The sequence below is a fragment of the Lycium ferocissimum genome, chromosome 7, assembly GCF_029784015.1.
Source record: "Lycium ferocissimum isolate CSIRO_LF1 chromosome 7, AGI_CSIRO_Lferr_CH_V1, whole genome shotgun sequence".
In the NCBI taxonomy this organism is placed as follows: domain Eukaryota; kingdom Viridiplantae; phylum Streptophyta; class Magnoliopsida; order Solanales; family Solanaceae; genus Lycium; species Lycium ferocissimum.
The window spans coordinates 60,703,255-60,717,891 of record NC_081348.1 but is presented as its reverse complement, the minus strand read 5'-3'; the positions used below and the strand labels follow the sequence as shown (position 1 = coordinate 60,717,891).

At 36.9% G+C, this 14,637-nt stretch overlaps 1 protein-coding gene across 1 annotated transcript; it reads left to right on the top strand.

The window, feature by feature from the left end:
• The first annotated feature begins 4,081 nt into the window (after window positions 1–4,081).
• On the top strand, window positions 4,082–10,410 carry LOC132065804 (hydroxymethylglutaryl-CoA lyase, mitochondrial). Its single transcript, XM_059459346.1, has 9 exons — window positions 4,082–4,327; window positions 5,852–6,044; window positions 6,864–7,062; window positions 7,169–7,348; window positions 7,545–7,625; window positions 7,720–7,883; window positions 8,295–8,431; window positions 8,754–8,869; window positions 9,987–10,410. The coding sequence occupies exons 2-9, from the start codon at window positions 5,878–5,880 to the stop codon at window positions 10,233–10,235; spliced, it is 1,293 nt and encodes a 430-aa protein (XP_059315329.1). The 5' UTR covers window positions 4,082–4,327; window positions 5,852–5,877; the 3' UTR covers window positions 10,236–10,410.
• Window positions 10,411–14,637: the final 4,227 nt, after the last annotated feature.

Below are 14,637 nucleotides of genomic sequence, written 5' to 3'. Positions count from 1 at the left end.
AGTCGTTTGGTATATTTCTTTTGTGTATATATTTGGGCATGGCGGTCCCTGCCCCGTCCTTATGCTTTCCCCCCGATGCTACTCCGCGCAGGCTCGCAGACATATGTGGATAGTAGAACTCATAATCTCAACGTCGCGATTTTGTATATCATTCTCGCGGCTTGAGGCGTGTATACAAGATCAACGAGGCTATCGTTAATGGTTATCATATTATGAGTTTCATTCGAGAATGTACCTTCATGCATGTAGTGTTAGTTGAGAGTTAGATGTATGGTCCATCGAGAGAAAGAGAAGGAGTATGCTAGATGGTATCGTAGGAACTAGTTCCGGCACCGGCCATGACCCTCTAATCGAGTCGCGACAAGCAACGCCCGTCACCACCACATTTTCTCTCGGACGAGAAAGAGGGCGTTATTCTACCTTCGATCTGATCGAAAGTTTGACCGCTCCGGAGCTCCATAAGGCTGATACCTATCTTTAACGTTTTTAGGTCCGAATCCGCTATTCTTTTGACTTGGTGAGCCCCTTGATTCTTCCTATAGACCCAGCCGGGATTCAAATTGATCATCTTCCATCGGAATCTTTGACTCGTACCGAATATGGGATACCGTCACAATACCGCCGAAAAACTCTAGCAAGTTTTCCTTCTATTTTAGTGATGCATTGGAACTTCTTGGATTTAAACCTTTAGTGAAGGCTTCAGCCGCCCATTCGTTTGCATGCGGGAAGGAGCATTTGTTCCTTTTGAAATCTCGTCACGAACTATCGTAACAAATCGCCATCTTTCTAGGCTATTCTGAATATATCGACCTTCCTCGCTTGAACCTTTTTCGTTTTCTGCATTATGAGCTCATGCATCAGCAAGCATTTCAAAAGAAGTAATAGAATGTTCAGGTAAGTGTACCAAGTCATTGCTCTTTTAGTCAACGTTTCACCAAATGTTTTTAGCATAAAAGACTCAATTTCATCTGGCTGCATATCATTGCCTTTGATTGCGCATGTGTACACCGTCACATGCTCCTGCGGATCCGTAGTCCCATCATATTTTCGAAGATCTGAAATCTTGAACCTTTTAGGGATTAACTTTGGAGCAGCACTTGGGGGAAATGGCAATCTTATGTAGTTCTTGGATTCCGGTCCCTTTAGGATCGGGGGTGCTCTTGGAATTTGATCTAGCCGTGAATTGAAAATATCTACCTTATTTTCATTCCGTTCCATACAACTATTGAGTTCCTGGAGCAGTTCATTTGTTTCCGAACCTTTTCCATTCCCATCACCTCGACCTTCAGTGTGTGCCACGTGGTTTTCATTTATTCCATCCGTTCGTTGCCTTTTTTTTTTTTTTTTTTTTTTTTTTTTTTTTTTTTTTTTTTTTTTCTACCCGCAACTATGTAATCGCTTGTTGTTGCTTCTCTAGCATATCAAATATCCTGTCTAAATCTGACCTGGCTACTCGTATCCCATTCTCTGCTTCATCCTCGTTGTTATTCTTTCTGGACCCTTGAGGCGAAGCAATTTGCCCATTCCTGGTTTCACCAGTCACTGGATCGAAGACCGGGGCTTCGTTGTTGACTAAGTTGTTATTGATGTTAGCGTCGTTATGTTCTTGACTTCCAGACATTTTTGATAAACTTTTATCTGTTCACAAAAACCTCAAAAGTAATTAGCGAGTTTTGAACAAATCACCACTATTATCCTTAGCCCCATGGTGGGCACTAAACTGTTTCCTCCAAAAAAGGTACAGTTGAATTTGCTGGTGGTTTAAAGGATACGTGAATTGATTTGTTATAGATAAGAATAATAGATAGCAATTGACAATAAAATCAAGTAAAAATAAGGCAAGAAAACTGTAAACAAGCCTGGGCTGTGTGAACTTCCAAGGGAATCCTTCGAAGAGGATAACTCCGAATAAGCACTTAGCTCTTAGCCTGGATGAACACAATGAATCCGTTGTAATAAGAGGACAAAAAGAATGAAATTAAAGTATTGGATTGCTATTTGCTTAAAAGTACGACTATTTGTATTCAAAATGAGATGTCTCAATATGAGTGTTGTGCTCCTATTTATAGTACGTGATGTAGCACTTTTAAGCAGTGATTATTCCCTAATAATGGCTAATAATGAGCCATAAAAACTACCTTTAATGCCAATCGTAACGCCGCCTTTCCGATCCTCGTAGTTGGTATTCGTCGCGCAACTCCGTTCTTATTAATGACCCGGCCTATTGATGTTCCGATGCAATTCTATCTTGAAGGGTTTGCTCCGAATGTAACTGAAGTTTGTCCATGACAAGGTAGCCACTTCTCCTTCTACTGCCACGTGCCTTGCTACCATCACACCACGTGTCAAGTTCCACATTACCATGTATACAGAAATAACTAAGAGTCTTGGCTTGCTTAAAGTTCTTGAAAACGAACATAAAATGTTTGTTTTCACTTTTTGTTTGGGCTGCCAACTTATAGGCTCATTTGTACTTAAAATAAATCAAAAAAAATAAGTTGGCCCGTTTGGCTTAGCTTAAAAAAAGCAGCTTATAAGTTGTTTTCAGCTTATAAGCTGCTTTTTTTAAAATCATCCAGACAGGCTCTAAATCTTTCATATTTAGATGAAAGATTATGCATGCAATTGGGATTTATAAGGTAGACAAATTATTGAGTAAATGTTGAATATCGTGATGTTTACTTAAAAGAAAAAAGAATCATTTTGTATATAAAATAATAGCAGCGGTGCTTCCAGTGTCTATAAATTTTGATAAAGTTGACTCAATCAACAACTCCAAATAAAGAGAGAGAAAGAGAGACTCAATTAATTACGCAGCCAATTGTCGAAGTCCGTAATTTGGCATCCATAAAGGCAAGAAATATGGACGGCTACCTTTAATTGAACAATAAAAATAGTCATTTTCCACCCCTTCCAACATTCTCCCAAAAACGAAAATGTAACAATAAAATGAATAAGCTCGTTTTGTACTCAAGATCACCGTTTAAATTGTGTCAAATAATAAATTTATGTTCCATAAAACACCCCAAATGACAAAAAGAATATATAATATGCATGCCGTGCAAGTTTCAAATTTAGCTAAATAGGAAGGATTACACACATATCTTCTCCAGGTGACCTGCATAACATATCGATTCAAATATTAAACACGTTTATTTAACTTGTTATTTCAAAATTCCTATTATGAAGTTATAATTTAAGTATATAGAAATAAATTCTGAGATTTCTCCTCGCGTTTCATTCCATCACACTAACCTTTCTCATGGTTTATAATATTACACTTAAGCCCCCCCCCCCCCCACCAAAATCCCCACCTTTTTTTTTTTTTTTTTTTACCTATTTTTATTAGTGTAAATGAGATAGATTTTGACAAATCAGCCTTTTTCTAATATCCAAAGTGATTATTTCTATAAAAATATCAATTTTAATTTTTTTTTATAAAAATAAAAAGGGGTAACCTGCCCTTTTAATAGGGGGCATTATACATATTTCTTCAGGCTCGACCTGTATAATATGTCGATCTCAAATATTAAACACGTTTCTCTAATATGTTATTTCAAAATTCCTACTATGGAGGTATAATTTAAGTAGTTATAAATTATATTCACTGAACTATAAAGAAAAGACATAATATATAGACAATCCTCAAACTTGACTCCTGGGCCAAGAAGGGATGCCTTCCAACTTTGGGTGTCTATACCAAGAGATATCTCAACTTGTCTTCACTTTGTCAGTTGAATACTCCAACTTACAAAATGATCATCCAGATACACCTTCAAAATTTATGTGTCACGTTAGCATTTGCATTTACGTATTTAATTTTATACAAATTGAGATGTCTATTTGGGTAAATTTAAAACTGAAGGGTGTATTTACTAGCTGAAATAAAGCAAATTACACTAACTAAAAAGGAACAGGAGTTAAAAGCCAATTAAATTGAGTGCGCAGAATTTGACCAACTACCTTACTGATAATAACTACCTACCACCCTTGTCCTAATAGCCCCACCACCCAAACTCCCTCCAAATTGTTGGCGAATTCAATTCACATCACAAACAAGAAAGAAAAGAAAAAAAAACAACAAATTTGTATATAACAAGAGAAGTTTCATAAAGTCATTAACTTTGTATACACACCATATAAATTAGCTACTGATTACCAAACACAGACAAATACTAACAAAGAACTCTCCGTCACGTTTCCTTTGTGGGGTACCCTTTTTCTTTCTCTTTAAGAAAAACCAAGAAAGGGAAAGAAAATTTTAGCTGAGAAAATCCCATAAAAATTGGAGCTTTGGTTCTTGTATTGGCCTTTTTCTTGATTTCTGGTGAGTTTTTTTTTTTGTATGCTAAACCACACTTTTGTTTTTGTGGGGTTTAGCATAAAGATTGGAAATTGGTTGTTTTGGGTTGTTAATAGTGGTTAAAATTTGAGGTTGGATACATGTGAAAGTTTGAATCTTGTTAATTTTCTTGGTTTATCAGTTTGTTTTCTGTAAAGAACTAAGTAAGAATTTTTCCTTATTGGGAAAAAGTTGTGATCTTGATGTTATGGGGAGGACTAAATTGGAATTTATAGTTTTTGGAAGGAAATTGTGACTCTGATGTTAAAGGGTGTATAATTCATGTCGAGTGCAGCTGTTGAGAAATCCTTTATTTGTTGCAATTGATGATAAATAATCAGAAACTCTGGTGTATAGCTAGCTCAGTTCTGTTAATTGATACTCCACTCGCGTTGAAGAGACCGATGATTGTATATAGTTTATGTGGCTCCTGTTTACATAGTTCCCGTCGTTTAGGAGGATAAGGAAATGGTGCATTGCATTTTAGGGAGTGAGAGATTTCAAACTTTGGTTACTTTAATTAGCTTATGTTGATCATTTGTTGCAACCTTTGTTGTATGATTCCCTTTAGCAAAGTCTTGAGGCTCCATCTGAGGGAGCACTGGATGTAGAAGTTTCTCACTGCAGAATGATAGTTCTGCATTGTACAATTTGGGGGATGAATTGATTAATGTCAAAATATTTGTGAATATCCTCTTTATATGCTTTATTTTGTCTAAAAGTATAAGGGATGGGTTTAGGCTAAGAATTAACGAATGCTTTAGCAATAGAACTCGATCGATAGGCATTGAATGGGACATAGCATTGAAGGAATGCTTAGAAAGTCTGATAATAAATGCTTTGGGTGAATCCTATATTGATTTCTATGATACAAATCCATAATTGTAAAAGGGAAATCTCGCAATCCTATTTTGGCTATTACCTTCTCCATTACTATGTTCTCATATGCCGGAATACCCCCGTTAGCCAGCTTTTGTAGCAAATTCTATTTGTTCTTCGCCGCTTTGGGTTGTGGGGATGGTCTTACCCAGGAAATCTGGTCTGTCAATTGCCATATCATCTTCTGGAACTCGTTAAACAATATACTGGATTAGTTTCCATATTGCTTTTCTTGATTGGATGTTCTCTCATAATTTCATTTGCTGTTTCATTTTGCATTAATATGGAAATCTGGATAAAAGATAATGGATGCTGGTGTGATCGATTTTCAGTGGTACTTGTTGCTACGAGTTTCTAGACTTCTTCTCCACACTCTACACCTACATCAAGCTACATGCTTTGAGAAAACAATTAAACTACCCTGATGATTATATTGCAATGTGGATTTCTTACAGACTCTTTTACAATTGATTTTGTTTCCCTCACCAGCAACCAGTATTTGAGTTGATATTATGTCAACAGTATGAGATGGTCAAACCCTTGAATTGATGTTGATCTGATGCTAGCTAGAAAGTCCCTTGATGAATTTTTCAGGCAAAGCACTTACTTTTGTCTTTGCTTTACTTCCAGTTCCAGTAGCTTCCTCTCCTTCAACAATGTCAAGCTTGGAAGAGCCTCTTAACCTGGACAGGATGCCAAGTTTGAGCAACATTGATTGGCTAGATAGGTTCTCATCTGGTGCCTGCAGGCCTATAGGAGAAGATGTGGCAATGGGGGACTCCTGGTCTGATGGGAGAAATTGCAGCTCATCAAACAGCTGCCTGTAAGTACATAAATTTTACTCTTACCAGCTAGTGTATATCATGATCTCAGTGGTGCTTTTTGATGTTTCTGTATGCACAACTTAGAGTATCAAATAGTGATTCTACTGTTTTCTTGTACTGTGTATGTGTCTGCACTTTAAATGTTTCCTTTACTAGTTACTTTGCGTTCCTTTTTTAGCAAGTTGTTCCTCTTGCTCATTCTTATTATATTTGAACTTCAAGGTTCCTGCTTCTCCCACTGATTCTTTTTTTCAGTAACAAAGGTTCAGGTAGGGTGATATTTTTTTATCACTTATTAGAAATAAAGTAAATACTAAAAGCTTAGCTATCTCCTTGATGATTGCACATCCGTGATAATTGAAGCTGAGCTGCAGTGGCACTATGTGAGATCTGATTCTCTTTTCTTGAGTGCAGTACATAAATATTCTTTAATTTAAATAAGTTGAAGCGTTTATGAACATAAGGAGAAACTCAGCAACAAAATGATTGGTGTTAGGGAAAAGTATTCAAAATCTAAATTTGTTTGTATTACTAATATAATGGTTGGTGTTGTTGTTGGGATTATTAATTGTCTATCAAGGTCTTTAGGAATGTTTAGACAGAGCTCTTACAATTTTTTTGAAAAGGAACAGAGCTGTTACAATTAGAAGTTAGAGTGTTATATCTTTCTAGTTTTGGAGACACTGCTATCTAAATTATCAGTGAAGTTTCTTACCACTTAGCATCTCAGTGTGGAAAATATTGAGCATTTTAATATTTTTACCTTTAGATGTGGTCGAGTAAACGATGCATGAATATCCTAATATGTTTGTCTTCAGTGAAGATGATGACGAATATGGAAGAGAGAACTTCAAATGGAGAAGGCATGGATCGCGTAACGGCATTTCAAGTCGAAGGTCAAAGAGTCTTAGCAAGAATTATATACTATGTGGAACTGTGTCTCATTCACAGTGCATGACAGATCGTCAACCTAAATCTTACAGCAACCACAGAAGCACAGAGAGTAACACGTTCAAGGTAATTGTTTGAAGTCCTTTTTGCCCCTCTATTTCTTGCTCAGATTTTCCTCTATCCTCCTTAAACATTTCAATTTCTGACTGGTTTTTTCTTTGTCCGGTAGCAGTTGTTCAATGGCATGCCAAAGCATGTGAAGATAGTGGAAGTTGGTCCCAGGGATGGATTACAAAATGAGAAGAATACTGTTCCTACATCAGTGAAGGTTGAACTAATTCAAAAACTTGTCTCTTGTGGGCTACCTGTAGTTGAAGTGACCGGTTTTGTTTCTCCAAAATGGGTGCCTCAGGTACTTCTTCCTCTTTTATATGTAAGAAAGCTGCTTTTGCATACAATTACCGCGGTATACTTTTTTAATGACAAAACTCGTGATGTTGCTAAACAATGTAAGCTTGCTTCAGGAAATCGAATAGCTTTGTATTTTTTTATGCGGTAGTTCGGTGAACTCGTCCTTTATTTTCTCATTCTCCTGTTTATTTTTGTAGCTGTCAGATGCCAAGGATGTAATGGGAGCAGTTAAGGATCTGGAAGGTGCCAGATTGCCTGTATTGACACCTAATATGAAAGTATGTAGCACTTGGGGGGAAACCTTTCTTGCTCTTGAGGAGCTACCACTTTCTTCCTCTCATAATTATATTGGTGTTATTTGAATTATGTTAGGGCTTTGACGCAGCTATTGCAGCCGGGGCAAAAGAAGTAGCAGTCTTCGCATCAGCTTCGGAGTCTTTCTCAAAGTCAAACATTAATTGCAGCATTGAGGAGAGTCTTGCCCGATATCGAGCTGTTACATCTGCTGCCAAAAAGATGTCAATACCGGTTCGTGGGTATGAAAGATCTGATGCTCGAGCACAAGGCTAAATTAGTTTCATTTTTCCTTCAGTACTGAGCTAGGTTCTGCAATATCCTGGACATGCATTTTGTGTCAGCAATCTTTTATTGAAGGAATTGCTCTTTGTTTTCTGTTGTCCCCATGACTTTGAAATCATTTTGAACTTAATTTTGAAGTGAGTCATCTAAATGGCCTCAGTGCGCTAACGTCAATTTGGTTAGTCGATTCATGACAGGACGAGGACTTCAATACTTCTTTAGGCGAAAAAAAGAGAAAATCTCTTTTTTGTTTGTGCAGCTTGGATGTTGTAGCACTTATGCCTTACTATCATACATGGTGCACAGTTAAATCAGATCTTTCACCAATAAAAAGAGAAAGTTAAATCAGATCTTTCAATGCTTGACAGATATGTATCCTGTGCTATTGGGTGCCCAGTTGAAGGAGCAATTTCACCTTCGAAAGTGGCATATGTAGCAAAGGAACTTCATGACATGGGATGCTTTGAAATCTCCCTTGGAGACACAATAGGAATCGCTACTCCAGGTAATATTTTAATCATGTACTTATTTACAAGTGAAGAATGGCTTAGTTCTTTGGTTAGGATTCAATTGAAATGCTATTTTTGTTGCTGAAGTATTTCTATGATTAAGTTCCAAAGCTAAAGTAATGTATTGGATAAAGAATGCAACTTATAGTTACACTAAAGCTTCAAATTTGTATCTTGCTTTAGTGGAAATCTAAACTTGCAATTGGATGGTTGGTTAGAGCGGATAGGAAAGAGTTAACAGAATTTCTACAAATTAGATTTGCGAAAAATTGTGAAATGACTCGTCTTCCATTCCATGTTATTTTGTATTCTTTCCAGGAACCGTTGTTCCTATGCTTGAAGCAGTGATGGCTGTGGTTCCTGTTGAAAAGCTTGCTGTGCATTTCCATGATACGTATGGACAGTCTCTTTCAAACATTTTAGTTTCTCTCCAAGTAAGTTCCTCTATCGGAATTCTAGTTGAATCATATATACAATTATTTCATGCTAGCTTTGTAATTAGTTTAGTTAAAATGTACAAGTAATTGCATTTCATATGAACTAAGCTGCTGAGCACTAGTTAGAAAGTCAGAAACTTCTGGTTAATTTTAAAAAAAAATCACGAAGATAGGTTTTGAGAACTTGGCAAACCAGTTAATGTTGGTGCGTAAGTGTTAAAAAGAGTTTATACCCCCTCCGGTTTGTTGAGATTACAAATACTGCCTCTACTTAAGAAAGTATTGCTAAACCTCCCCATAATTTCAATGTGCCTTCCCCAGTCATCTCGTACTGGCCTTTTTTTTTTTCTCCAAAACCTGCTCGAGATTCTATGAATAACGGATGAAAAATACGAAGTTGGAGGGACACAAGTGAAGCCTGACCTCTCCAACCAACACGTCTGCACAAAGCTTGGAATTTGCAGAATATAATTGGGAAGACTTTTCTGACAAATCGGATGATGCAAACTAGGATATCATGCTAGACAAGAAAATGGAAAGAGTCCTTTTTTCTTCCATAAACTTCTGTTTGTCACTGTCCTAAAGTTTCATGCTATCTTTACCAAATACTGCTAATGACCTGACCATGAAATCGAACATTTTACTTCATCCCATCCATATTTCAATTTTCCTCATTGAAATGTGGATTATGTACCTAGAGTGCTTGTCAATAAACTACCAGTTGGAATTATAGTGTACAGTAATGCTTTGCGATGTTCAACAAAAGCACCACATGGTGGTTATTGTAAGTGGAGGAGCCAAGATTTCTTACAAGGGGGTTAAAAAAAATGCGAGAACTCCACTCTTGGATTCGAACCTGTGACCAAATGAACAGCCTTTGCCAGTACAGTAAAAGCTTCTCTTATGTCATGAGGATTAAAAGATTTTTATATACACAAAATTTTGTTTTTACCCTATGATTTTTTGTCATAGGGGATTCAATTGAACCCCCTTCCCTCCCCCTTTATTACATGTGGTTCCACCACTGGTTATTGTTGTGGAGTTGCTGTTTTCGAGTGCATAGAGTGTTCAGGAAATATCCAACTCATGTTACTGTTTGTTGTGTTGTCCACAGATGGGTATTAGCACAATTGACTCCTCAGTTGCCGGTCTTGGAGGCTGTCCATATGCCAAAGGAGCTTCTGGCAATGTTTCAACAGAAGATGTTGTCTATATGCTTAATGGTCTAGGGATAAAAACCAATGTCGATTTGCAGAAGCTCCTGCTAACCGGGGAGTTCATCAGCAAGTATCTCAGTCGCCCATCCGGATCCAAAGCAGCCATTGCTTTGAGCGGAGTAACAGCTGAGGCATCCAAGATATAGGAAAGTAAACCACTCGGAGATGTGATCTAATGGTCTCATCAGAAGCGCAAAAACCAGAATATAGAGTAGAAGAGCTGCCACTTCTATAGAGTATACTTATAAAATATGACTACAAAATAATCTATTTGAGACTGAGAAAATGAACATTCCATTATTAAGACAGCATCAAGCTGCTCATTGATTTATGCTTCCTTTTTCTTCTTCTTCTTCTTCTTCTTCTTCTTCTTCTTCTTCTTCTTCTTCTTCTTCATGTTTGTTCGACTTGTTGTCGACTTTTCACCATGCTTTCTCTGGTGTAGACGTCATTTTGAACTACATATAAAAAATAAAGGCAAACGGGTGCACTAATCTTCCCCTATGTGCGGGGTGTGGGGAAGGGTCGGACCACATTGAATGTATTGTGAAGTTGTACATGTTGCAAGAGCTAAGAAAGCAGCTATTCCACTCGTATCGGTATGCAACCTTACCTTGCACTTATGTAAGAGGTTGTTTCTATGGCTTGAACTTGTGATCTTTTTGACAACTTTTGTTGTAGCTTGTTACGCCTAAGTTCCCTTTCATAAAGTTAAAAGTAATTTGGTTCCTTGCTAGATCAAACTTTAGATTGTTGGTAACCTGATTTTCTAATTTTACAGACGATAGACACGGATAACCTGAATCGAACTTCTCCCTAATTAAGTGTCTTTGTGGATGTGTTTCATGTTATTATGTTGCATATCAATAGCAATTTCCTTGGTACGTTATTGACATCTTAAATATCTCACCAGGACAACTTTTGAATCCAATATGAATGAGAATGAATTTTCTAGCACAAAAGTTTTATTACCATGTTGCTCCCAAAGGCACACGCAAGTGTACGTGGTCGTACAACTGTACAAGTAATATAGGATTAAAGTGCAGATATCATACCCACAGGGACTTATAGTTTCTACTGTTTAACTAACTCAAATTCTGTTGTAACTATTCAAGAACGTAACGATTGAAAAGTTTGTTGTAACTAAAGTGTCGATTAAAAGAAATTAATAAAACTAACGACTTATAACTAAAGAGACTGGGACGAAAACTTTAAGGTTCATTAGATGAGAAAGAGTTCCAGGGTCATGGCTTCCGACAATCCAGTTGAGTCTTCTAACAGTTCTATCTATTTTATTTCCTGGGTTACTAGTTGACGGGTTAATATTTACTTTATGAGCATCTTCTAAGTTGCTCACAAATCTATTCAAGCTACTCCAACACCTATATTCCTATGGTCATAAAAAAATAACAAGAACGTATTTAAATCTCTGTATTCAACTGAGCGAGGCTAAGGGGTATATTTCTATCCTCAATAGCGAAACGATTTCCCTAAGGGATCTAGAACAAGCTCTATTTATTCTTATTACGCAGGCAAATTCCCTTTTCCAAGTTCAGTTTACACGACACAGATAATGTCTAACTACTGGCTAGATAATCAAACAATTAAGCACAAGAATAAATAAGCAACCCGAAGATGGAAACAATAGATAGAAATTGTCGTCAAACCAACTATCATGTCTTTGCCACAACCCTAGAATTAGAACGTTCGGCTACTCATGATTCGAGAAGGGATGTAAGAATTCATGAATAACCTAGGGTTTAATGACGAAAAATAAGGTAAAAAAAGATATAAACCTAAGAACGACGGCTTACAATGATCAAAATATGTCCCCGTTGTGTTCTGAACATTAAAAACTCCTATTTATAGTTTAGAGTTAAGTCTAGAAACATCCGACCAATTCCAGAACAAATTAGGAAAAACTAATGACACTGTGCGCTGCATGCACGATGCACACGCATCACCCAAGGCTTCTTGAAGTCTGAATATGTGTGTTCTTCACGCGTCACCTGTCTATCGCTCAAGAACAAAACTTGATGAGAGAGGTGATTTATCCGCGCTCCATGCGCGACGCGAGCCTAGCGCACATGGTCCTCCAGCGATCTAGTTTTCTCTAAGTGTTGTGAGATCCTCTCGTCGTCTCGTTCAAGTGCAATATGCTTCCAATTTCAACCAAAACTGCTCGAATTTCATTCATTCTTGCTCGTTGTACCTACACATCATAAACATAGCAACATAAGCTCGAATACAACGATTTCAACCCAAAAGGTGTGATTAAAGTACTAAGAAATAGAGGAAAAGTGACGCGAAATATAGATATTTGGGCCAAATATCACCACCCCCCACTTAGACTTTGCTCGCCCTCGAGCAAATCCTCACTTTAGTCATGCCAACACTTAGAGATTTTTAGTTTAAAAAGCTCACAAACAACCTCCTCAAAATGACTTATTTTCAATGAAATACGACTCAAAGACACCACTCAAAGCAAAACAATTATGCTACTTAACAGAGAACCTAACATTCACCAATCTTTTATCAACTATGGGCCCTCATCGAAAGAGAGTTGTCCATATGTCTCACATGAATTGAATAATATTATTTCAATGCACATGGAATCAACAATTACGCTCTCACAAAGAACATCACATGCCAAATACGACAAACCATAAGCTTGCCCGTAGTGTAACCACTTCACTAATATAAGTACGTTGAACCTAGGATCTAGTAGGACTTAAAGGGTTGTAATGTAGGCTAAGGGACGAGTAGGAAACATTTGGATAAAATAGTGACTAACCTCCCTAAGCACTTTAATACAGACAACATAATCATTCCATGCCAATTTCTTCGTCAACCAAATTCACTTACCAACCAACAACCATTCTTCTTAAATCACCCATTTGTTTCTTACGTTTAAGCACCACATTTTCGGCACCACAAGCTAGAAGAGAACCTTTTATTCTATGGCAACCAACATCATTATTATTTTTATTTTTTGAAAAGTTTCAATTCCTAACTACTAAGAAGATTTTTTTATTTTTTTTTTACTGATTAGGTGCACCAATAGATTTTACTAGATTCCAACAAACTCTCCCCTTTCAATCAAATCCCAACTCCAATTACATCGACTTATCATTAAAGTGCTCAAGGAGTACAATTGATCAACTTTAGGCCAATTAAAACAAAAAGGGTATGGGTTTATCGACTGTTTTCAAAGAAAAGGCTAAAGTCTCAACGAGGCTAACTAGGATATCATGTACATGTTGGTAGGACAAGTAAAAATTTAGGCTAAAAAAGAAATGCCTCTATCACTTCCTAAGTACAACACACTTCATTTCGTTTAACGAACACACAGGGCAAGTTCAAGACGTCAACATAAAGCATGGAGCATACAAGAATTATCCTTACACATACATTGCACATAATCAACGCCAGAAGGATCTACATCGTCCCTCAAATCAAGCAACAACATACAATTTACGCCAAATGTGTCATTTATGAGTCAAGCAAAATAAACAGTAAATGTTTCAAGAGAGGTCATTTATTTTCAAGGCATACTTTTAAAAAATCAACATTGAGAATTGCTCATAGTCTCAATATTTTACCTAACCCGAGCACCTAGCATTCGAATGGTCTTAAAGGCTTGAATTCTTTTCCTATGGACTAATTTTCCCTCCACGCGGTCGTCATCCATCCATCGTCGGGAAAAGCCTATTCTATGACAAAAAAGAAAACTACCTAGATGCCTTATGCCACTGTTGAGGGTTTAAAAAGCTAGAAAAGCAAAAAACTAAAATAAGACAATCTTTTTGGCTTTTTTTTTTTCTCACTTTTTTTTCTAAGGGTAACTATTAAAAAAAAAATAGAAATCCTAATTCTAGAAGTAAGAAAAAGAAATAAACTCCTACGGCATAAGCATCCTATCTTGAGACGTACCTCCCAACCCTACACTTAATTTCATGCAGTGCCCTCAATGTATATGAAATAAATAAATAAAAGCAGAGTAAGACGACAGATACTCCCTAGGGCCCACTAAGGCCTAGTCATCGCCTGATACGATTCCGAAAGGGAAAACTCTAAGAATCAAACATAAGGTAAATGCGGCAATTAAAATAGGGGGAAATTGGGGATGAGAATAGAAAGATAGAAGCAAGACCCAATTTAGAAAGGAATTGATAGGCAAACTTGGATTTGGGTATCCAAATTCTCCTTATCTATTCTAACTAAATGAACCTATACTAATTGAAATCAAACAACAGCAATTCAATTGAAATCCACAAGTGAAAAACTCTCTATGAAATCAAGGACAAGGTTGCATTAACAACAATGGAATCACACTCCACAAGCTAAGTTTATAAACTGGGGCTAGTAAGCCAAACCAAGTATGATTTTCAATATCAATCTTAATTCATCAAAATGTACCTTCTAAAGACTAAGCGCCAGTATATATAGTTTGGCATTATTACATTAAAGACCCCCAAAGTGGCCTTTGCAACTATAGCCTCAACTTGAAGACTTTCCCGTCATGACCTCTTTTACGGACCGTAAAAT